A 10,177-nucleotide genomic window follows, 5' to 3' on the forward strand; every position below is an offset into this window, starting at 1 on the left:
AGGCAAAAACATAGTTTTTTATGCGCTGGTCAATTTTGAGATTTTGGGCTATTTGTCGTCCATAACATGTCTGCTTCAGTTGTGTGAGCCAAAATAGTCGTCGTAAGACAAAAACAAGACACAGTGATCAGGCGGTGGAGCCAGGTATCGAAATCCTGTCTATGCAACCGAAGGATACCATGGACCTCAGGTTGAGGATCATAATCTCTTGTTGGATCACCCTTTCAGAGTGACTACAATTGTTTTACCAGCAAAACGCATTTAGCAGAGGATGGTTTCGAGCCATTGACCTCTGGGTTATGGGCCCAGCATGCTTCCGCTGTGCCACTTTGCTGAAAGTCACCCCAGATGGGACTTGATCCAACAATCCCTGGCTTAGGAGGCCAGCACCTTATCCATTAGGCCACTGGGGCCTTACATCCCACAAATTCACCAGTTCAGGAGAGATACATATACAGTTCCGGAGACGCCGAAAGACAAAAACAAGACAGGCAGTGGAGCCGGGGTATCGAAGTCCCGTCCGTGCAACTGAAGGATATGATCAAAACCTGTAAACAGGCCAACCACTTACCAATCACATTACTGGAAAGTCATCATTACTACAGGGTCCTGAAACGTCAGTGGATGCCGATTTGTCTTAACTTTACTCAGTGTTAATAATGCTAGTTTTGGAACCTAAGTCTTCACGTTGTTTTGTACTCCAGACACGCATCTCCACAGTGCTAACACAGGCCTCTGCAGTGCAGCATGGCGTTGAGACTAATCGGTTGTGATGGTCCAGTGTGAACTCGGCAGGCTTCTGGCACCAGATCCCTTCCTTTACTGCCATTCCTCCATCTGCCACCGGATCCACCGCAGAGAGACGCACAGTCGCTGTGTGTCACCGGAATGAAAACCTCACATGAGATTATACTCTATGCGTGTCGTTTAAATCTTTACAATATAAGCTGAAGTTTTGATGCTTAAATTATATTTTCAAGTAGCCTATCAGTAGTGGAGTGTGGACATGTTTATAGTCAAAGTCTTGTAGTGTAAGCCATCAGTTAACCTTAAAGTGCTCATATTATGCTCATTTTCAGGTTCATAATTGTATTTAGAGGTTATATCAGAATAGGTTAACATGGTTTATCAAAAAACACCATATTTTTGTTGTACTGCACATTGCTGCAGCTCCTCCAATGTGTAGGAATTTCTCCCATCTAGCATTGAGATCACATATCGCAATCAACTCTCTTGCATCACGCAGTTCAAAGTACGTATTACAGCTACGGTAGCCTTCACGCTTAAAAAAGCCGGTCACAGTTAGCAGCTAGCATGCTAAAAAAAACAACACTTTTTCCTCATGTCATAACTCAGTGAAATTGGAACACACAGATGTGATACACGTATATTTAGATTCAGTGTCACTTACACTTCTCGAGGACAGCAGTATCTTTGATGTCCATTAGGAATAAATCCATAAATCTGCTTGGAAATCATAGGAAACAAAAACACTGCTTTAAACCACCAAACTCGTTTCAGAATCCTCAGGTTTTTCACTTTCTTTAGTATGAAAGTAATCCGGTGATAGTCATCTGTACAATTTTATTGAAGCTAATTTGCCAAAGTGTATATAAGTAAATAAGAAACAGGGGGGAAAGTTAGCCTGCAGTAAATTAGCTCAATGGCAACATTAAGCTTCCTGTAAACATCCCCCAAAGCTCTCAAATTATGGGAAATGTAGTTTGGCAAGTTAGCTAGATACACAGATAGAGAGGCAGAAAATAGACACAATAATTTTCTTTATTGCCAAAAAGATTTGCTACCAAATATTTCATGCATTAAAAGAAAATCACAAACCTCTGACAAGCTGTTGTTTTTAGCAAGCATAGATGACACGACACATCAAATAAAAGTGCAATGGAAATGGAAGTTACATTCAGGATTATGTGGTGCTAAGTGACACATTCATCCAATACATATGAAGATGCATCAAAGTGGTTTGATTGAATTCAATATGTATGCATTATTGCTTCCGCTCTTCTGTTAAATAACACTCTTTATTTTATAGCCCGCCCTCCCCGCCACACCTTTTGACTTTGACAAGAACATAATCCTACCTTAACCTAAATCTACAAGGGGAACACCAGAAACCCGGAGAAAGTGGAGTACTTCCACCCTCCCATTAGGTTCCCCCTCTCCAGTTTGAGGTAAGCCTTGTCCCCTCTCTCCATCATCACAAGCCCGGCATTGGTGGCAGCTTCCCTGGTCACGTCCTGATCGCCTGCAAAGGCTGAAATCACCGGCCAGCCGTTGAGAACCAAACTTACCTGGGAAACATAGATAAGGAGAGCAGGTGAGCAGAGGGGAAAGACATTTGCAGCGAAAACTATGGTCAGAAAACATGGATGATATATAAATATAGCTGGTATCACGTAGCTACTGTAAAAGCCTTGAAATTCATAAATTTTTTTAGCTTTTAGCTTGACAACCAGGCATATTTTATCCAGTTATGCTGCAGTTGTAGAACGGTTTTGTAGTAAACTGTTGACCCTGAGGACCTCCTAGGGGTCCCAGACCCTCTGTTGAGGGTCTCTGGGTTAGATAATTTTCATAACCTGTAGTAAATTTGAATGCTAACATTGTTAGCAATTAATTTAACAAAGTTTGAGCAGCTGCCATGCAGCTTTGTGGGTGAGCCAGCAACTACATATAGCACTCGTCAAGTTGGGAGCAGTGGTGGAATGTAACTAAGTAAATTTACTCAAGTACTGTTCTTAGGTACACATTTGAGGTACTTTTACTTTACTTGAGTATTTTCTTTTCATGCCACTTTCTACTTCTACTCCACTACATTTCAGAGAGAAATATTGTACTTTTTATTCCACTACATTGATCTGACAGCTTTAGTTACTTTACAAATTAAGATTTTGCACACAAAACACATGGCTTATAAAATGTTTTATTATAAATTAAACTACACAATATAAAGGCCTACAAGAACAGCTAAAATGGTGTAAAGATTAAACACTAACTGACAGAACTTTTTGATCGTTTCCAGCTTCTAAAATGTATTTTTCTGCATTGAGTACTTCTACTTTTAATACTTTAAGTACATTTTTCTGATTTAAACTTTACTTTTGCTCAAGTAACATTTTGAATGCAGCACTTTTATTTGTAGGAGATTATTTTTACAATGTGCTATTAGTATTCTTACTGAAGTAAAATATATGAATACTTCTTCAACCACTGGTTGGGAGTGTATGTTCCCCAGCTCAATATCTTTTTAATATGACACATTAAGGATACCTTTCAAAGGATTTTATCTTCTCAGCAATGTTATTTTCCCTCTGTCAAATACTCAAATACTGGTTTCCCTGGGTCAATATGCAAAAATCAGCCACCTACATCTTACAGTATAGCCTACTGATGTTATACGCCTTGAAGCCTATGCCCTTAAATTTGCGGGCAAGACATTTTTTCAGTGCTGAACAGATTTTTACAATTCAAACTTTTTATAGGAATAGTTTGACATTTTTGGATCCTAATGTCTTGACAGTATTAGCTACGGCTAGGACCTGGTTAGCTTAGCTGAGCACAACGAGTAGAAAAGCTAGCTTGGCTCTTTCCAAAGGGAACAAAATTACACAAGTTTGCTATTTTATGGGGTTTTATTGGGTGCAACCAGTCTTGCTTGGCAACTGCTCAGAGTCAGGAAATCATCTGTTTTTTTTGTAAGGATCAACCAAACGATAATGTGTTAATTAGTGAGCTTTGAAGGTGATGGTTTAGGGTATTTATTATTATTTTTTTTACATTTGGACACAGACTAGATTTTTCCCTCTGTTCATACTAAGCAACATGTTGAACCATTCCTTTAAGCTGGTGTTCTTACTTGTATCGTCTGCCGGTTGTAAACTTTGACAACATGAAAGCTGAAACTGTAGACTCCTTTTGTAGGGGCCACGAAGATACTCCTTGCCGGATCAAAATGGCTGCCAACATTTACTAGGATCTAAGAAGAATAGGAGATGAAGACAGAGAATAAATAATACAACCAGGCCCTGAGCCAAGCTGCTAAAAGTGTGTTAAAGTTTTGAAATATTTAATCAAAAATCTGTTATTTGGGAAAGTTAGAACTACATTTTTGCCAGGAGAACAAGAGAGGGAGAATATGAACAAGGTGTACTGGCATTTGAGTACACCAAATGCAGGACACAAACCAGACATACTGAATCATTATTTATCTGATCATGATTTGTATTACTCTACTCTTACAGTTCCCAGACATCTCAGCCATCACTACACTATTGTTTCTGTGCAATCCTTTCATTAAATATGACGTGACACATACAGCGCATTGTTTGTGACCTGGATTATGACTTCCAGTATGTCACAACACTGACTCAATCGCGTGACTCAGATCCTAATGTTTGTTACGCAACAGAGTCATCTGCAGTAATACAATGTACCTTCTGGTTGATTGAGTGACTGGCAGCCAAAAGGTTTTCAATGTGAATCAAGCAAGCGAGAGGCAATGTCACTCCACCACTTTACTTATTAAAGTGGAAATACCCAAATGGATTGGGGTATTTAGATGGATTGCCAACTTGAGTTTGAGTCAGACAATTACAAGCCAAACCAATCAACAGGATTGTACTTTCTTGCCCAATTCAGAAGACATTTTCAGAACAGCTTTCTTAGTTTTCCATTTTTTAAATCAGAAGCAAAGACCAATCACAGACAAGTACTGCATGTTTATCCAAACTGCTGTAGAAGAGTTAAAATATAAGCCCACTGACCTTTTTTCTAATTGTACAAGTCTCCCAGACACTTTGTTATGAATACTATGCTATTTGGATTAACCAAAATGCCAAGATTGGGACAAAAACAAGATTCTGAGCAGATAATTGAAGCTGATGCTAATCGTGTTGACTGAGGTAAAATCTACAAGAAAATGCCTACTGAGCCTTGTTAGATTGGGCTGGCTTTGTGAAGCTAAGGTTCATCTGGAGAACATCTATTGCCCACATACTTAGTTGGCGGACTAAAATACAATTTAATTTGAACCGAAATTAGCCGAAGTTAGCAAGCAGGTTGTCAAAAGTTAAAAACATAAATAAAAAAAACGGGAAAGGCTTGTTCAACACTAACTTATGCCAATAAAGGTTTCACCGTGAAAACTGTGTTCACAAATGAGTTGACAAAAAATATGTAGGCTATTCATTTTACTTGGGGAAAGCATGAGACCAATTTGCTTAATTTGCAAACAAACTGACTATTTAAAGAGGTAGGGTACAACACCACTACAACACCGTACTTAGGATCAGTCTCTCTGCCTGGTTGTCACATCTTTTGTGCCCAGGTTTAAAGACTTAGTGATAAAATGAAAGATGTAATTTCAGAATACAATACAGAAATGTGATATGTGTTGAGAATGTTGAGAATTTCTTAGAACTTAAATATCATATAGAACTTAATTCATCTTTTCTGGGACTGTGAAACTGTGGAAATGTGGCAAGTGGACCTTTTGTATACACTAGTGTCAACTACAGAAACCCACCTGGTCAAAATAAATGGTCATGGTGCGGTTGCTCATCTCTGAGGGTTCGTGGTTGGTATTTCGGATGGCTGAAAACGCCACCCGACCTGTTCCTGACCTCACCGACATGCCCAGGGCGTTACCCGATGGCTCCGCAGAGGGGGTGGAGTCGCACACCACTAGACATTTTCCTTCCAACACAATTGGCTCTGTGTCATTCTGGCAACTGACCTCTGAGGGCCCCCAATGGACCAGAAGCAGCAGTCCAATGGAAAAAACTGACTGGGGAGCAAGGTAGGGCGGAGAGGGAGGAGATGGACAGGGCATAGTTCCAAATGACGGCGTGCTTTCGGTGTTTCTGGGGCACAGTGACAATATGGCCGCCACAAATCGTCAGCGAGAATGTGTCTTCTTGAAGAACACCTCACTTCAGCAACAGGATCATAATTTCACCCGGAAATTCAACCAATGATTTTTCCCATCTCATGGGACATTAATTGATTCAGGTAATCCTCACCTGACAGTTCTGCCAACACCAGGTGGAGAAGGAGTCTCTCTAGGAAGGACTATAAGTTGGCACAGAGATGGCGGCTTCCCATAAGAGCAGACAGGAAGTCCCTATAGGTATACTGTAGTTGGAGGTTATCCAGTTCCTCACACCACTGCGAGAACGGCCATCAACCAAACAAAATCCAAACTGGCTTTGGGGCAGTCAAGGCTTCAGGCCTGTTTAAAAGCATTAGATAAACAATTTTGCACGTGAAAATGTTGCTTATTTCTGTATATGAAAACAATGATATGACAGAAACTCAGCTACCTCAAGACACTTTTCAATGTTTATTATTTCAGAGAATTGTTGAGGACGGTTTGATTGGAAATAGCATTCAGATAATGCTAAATTCTCAGTACGCATTAAAGGAGAATGAAGCATACTGTATTTATCGACTAAGCTTAAAATATGGGTGTACACATAGGTTTGCCTATGTAATATGTGTATATATGTAAGTAAATATACTTAAAATCACAACTGCTGGTACCAGAGGTTGAATGTTTTTAATGTTGAAAGGTGGTGGTGCTGTTTTTCTGACCCAGGTCAACTAAGACCGACAAAGAAGTGATTAAACAAGAGAAAGATGCTAAAGGGAATGGCAGTGGATATTAAGAGGAAAATGATTATGCTGAAGAAAAAAATAAGTAGATGAAGAAGTGATGAGGTAATGTTTTGGCCAGGAAGAGGGTGTGTGAGTGCCAGCTGGACTCAGGAGGGGGGATAGCGGAATATCACAATCCTACCACCGAGAGGCCATCTGTGAATAAACATTCACACTTTTTCTCCCTCTTCACCTTTCCAATTATATCCCTGTCTAGCTCTAACATTCCTTTCCACAAACACCCATGAAACACACTATAAATACAAATGTTACAATACTAGTTCAAGCATTATGTGGGTGACAGATGTGTTGATCAGTAAATCACCATAATTCACACAGCAGCTGACTCTTCATGCACTGCAGGGAAGCATTGTCCTAATGCTAAAACGTTTTTTAAAGAGTCAACATTTCATACGATAAAACTAAAGAGTTTAGCAAAAAATAAAGAGAAAATCTAGCATAATTTTTCAGAGTTTAATGAATCCCCACAATTAGTGACTTAACAACACACCCAACAATAAGCAGTACAAGCATTTTCACAACATGCATAAAGATAATATGGTTCGCTCAAAAATATTGCCAAAACACCCACCTCTCACTCTAAGTGTTGGCTCTGCAGCAACATACAGAAACCAGCTTTCTTCAGTAAAGTTAGAGCATCCCAAGAGCCCTGTTCCCTGTTTCCTTTAGATTTATCTTTTGCTCCTCCTCTCTTTTCTGTTTTCCCCATCTCTCTCTCTCTCTCTTTTTCTCTTTCTAACGATCTCTCCGTTCCAGGGAACCCCTGTGTTCGAGCAGACGTTTAATCACATCATGAGTGTCGCGGTCCTTCTGTTTTCATGGCTCCTCGACCCCCTACTGCACCTGAATTCCCTCCCTCCTCCTTCATCTCTTTAACCTCAGATATCACTCTGGAAAACTGAACTATACAAACAAAGTTAAACATTTGTATTTTTTTCACTTATTACCATTATACTGTTGTCGGACAGAAGCCATCAGTATGTTTATTAGGTTAATTTAGCAGTCTGTGATGATTTGGTACAGGTGAAATTCACCTTTAAAAAGAAAGCGGTCAAAAGTTGCAATTGTCATTTCCAGTAAATGCATAAAGGCTGTGTGCAATTTTCGAAATTCACGCACTACGCAAGTGCATGGGTATACACATTACTACAAGGAAGTGCACTAACACTAAGTATCCAAATTGAGACACGTCAATACTTGAAAACAAAATCTCATATGAGAAGGGTTTTCTTAATTAGTCGCATTTACGCATTCACATGAACTTGCCTATCATGCCATTTAGGCCAACCTAATACAATGCAGTTAAAGATGGAGTCAGAGTATCTGTTCTTTGTCTGCTGCTAGTTCAATCAGGAGAGACCTCCTTTTCAGAAAACAATTATTTATTGATGTGAGAACAATAAAACTGATAAATGAGAAGTCTTTGGCGAATTGACCCCATCGTGACGCCATCGAATTCCCATCGTGACGTCATCATATTTTAAAAAGGGGCTCGAGAAGCCGTGAGTATTGTACAAAATCCCCCTGATCGAGTCTAGACACTGGTGATGATGTTGTTGAAAGAAGAGGATGCTGAGATCTGAATGAAGGGGAAGAGGAGCGAGCTCTGGTGAGCTCAGACCTGGGAGCTGAAAATGAGAAACTGGAGGTGAACTGGAAGGAGAAAGGGCGTGACGATTCACGCTTAAAATGAGAACTGACACTGATAATGTGAAGCAGGAGGAGAACACAAGATAGTCCTCGGGCAGATCTCACGCTGATGTTCATTAGATTTATGTTGGCTCTGCATGCAGCAGGTCATAGTGACACGTGTAGGTCAAAACATCATGTAACATGAATATTGGGCTTTCAAAAGAATACTCATCCAACTTTTTACTGTGTATTGATAACTAACAGCTACATTTGATTTTGTATCTGTTTTTTCTCTCTTATTCAATTCATTTAAAGCGAGAGTTCAGTATTTTTCAACCATGACCATAATTTCACATGTTTTTATGTCTGACTAATTGGAGCAACAATTTTTTAAATTGGTCCAGTATTGAGCAAGAGTGTTCCAATTTCAAAAAATGTTGTCCCCATTAATCACAAAAATATGGGAAAATGGATCCAGGCAAACAAATACTTAAGTTTCCATTTAACATGTTCCTAATTTAAAAAGGGAAAGTTTTTTGTAAACATAAGGTATTTTGCAAAACAGGTTTCAGGAATTGGTATGCCAAGGATCATTGCTTTATTACCGGAAGAGGCACAACAACAGGGCTCAGCATCTAAGTTAAGAACATGGTAAAAGTACGCGGATGAATCACACTCAGACCTGATGTAATAACAGCTGGATACTAAGGATCATGGGCCATTTCTTTGTAGAGTAACTCATACGGTTTCCCGTTTTCTTTGCATGTGCTGGCTGATTTACACAATTTTCTTTGAGTTTAACACAAAACAGTTAGGTTCATTGGTTGGTTCACCACTGAAATATCTCAAATATTTGGTGGATTGAAATAATCTTTGGACAGACCTTCATGTTCCCCAGACGAGAATTCCTAATGATTTTGATGATCCAGACTTTCATTTTGGTACCAGCATGAGGTCGAAATCTGTTATTGTTGTGAAATAGCTAAACTATTGATGGATTGCCATTGCATTTTATCAAAGAAGTTCATGTCCCACTCAGAATTACATTTTTAAACTTTGGGGATCCCTTTAGTTTCATGCAAAACTACTGACATTTCCGTCAGCCTAAGTTGTACGCTGCTCCGCGTCAAGCCTTACAACGCCTTATATGCCTTATTGTGTACACGCAAGTTTGCATACCTATATAACAAATTGAAAAAAACAAAATTAAAGACCTTGGTGCAAAATAAAGAAAAGTTAGTCCTGAATCATTATTTACATCTTGTTTATCTCGAGATCTTATGTTGCATAGTTGGGAGCTGCCATTCTTGAAATTGGCGGATAAAAAAATACAAGGTCAGCTGTGGGGTTTTGTTAAGGCGGAAAATGAGTTGTGGTGTCTTTTCAAACTATGATGCTAAAAGAGATTTTCAAAAACACGTTAACATATTATTCTAAAAGTTCAGTCGAGTTGGTTGTCTAAATTTTCAAACTCTTTTAGTTTTGTTTGAAAATGAATGAACATAATTCTAGATCTGGCTAGTCTAGCTCAGCAGATTTGTGGGATTACAGTATTTCTGGGATAAAACCTGACATCTCTCATGCGACGGATGTTGCTATCTCCGCTATAGGGGCTTAGCGGCGCCTAGGACAGTTGTGATTGGTTTAAAGAAATGCAAACAAACCAGAGTACTTTTCACCCTATCCCAGAACATACAAAAAAATACATACACCTACATATTATTCTTATCTCAGGTGATTATCTAGGCTACATTTTATTTTTTCACAAACACGTTTATTAACCTGAGCAACTCATTTTTCACTTGTCAGCTGCTGCTGCAATAATGACAGTGTGTGTTAGCACATAGAACAA

General features: G+C 39.2%; 1 protein-coding gene across 2 annotated transcripts; it reads right to left on the reverse strand.

The window, feature by feature from the left end:
* Positions 1 to 1,763: 1,763 nt before the first annotated feature.
* On the reverse strand, positions 1,764 to 7,467 carry si:dkeyp-74b6.2 (cerebellin-1). 2 transcript variants are annotated; one of them, XM_039821557.1, is made up of 4 exons: positions 7,265 to 7,451; positions 5,543 to 6,247; positions 3,875 to 3,994; positions 1,764 to 2,309 (listed from the first exon to the last, which is right to left on the reverse strand). In XM_039821557.1, exons 2-4 carry the CDS (start codon positions 5,846 to 5,848, stop codon positions 2,112 to 2,114), a joined length of 624 nt encoding a protein of 207 aa, XP_039677491.1. In that variant the 5' UTR covers positions 5,849 to 6,247; positions 7,265 to 7,451; the 3' UTR covers positions 1,764 to 2,111. The 2 variants fall into 2 exon arrangements, with proteins under 2 accessions (XP_039677491.1, XP_039677492.1); XM_039821558.1 differs by lacking the exon at positions 3,875 to 3,994 and having other exon boundaries at positions 7,265 to 7,467.
* Positions 7,468 to 10,177: the final 2,710 nt, after the last annotated feature.

The sequence above is a fragment of the Perca fluviatilis genome, chromosome 14 (assembly GCF_010015445.1).
Source record: "Perca fluviatilis chromosome 14, GENO_Pfluv_1.0, whole genome shotgun sequence".
Lineage (NCBI taxonomy): Eukaryota > Metazoa > Chordata > Actinopteri > Perciformes > Percidae > Perca > Perca fluviatilis.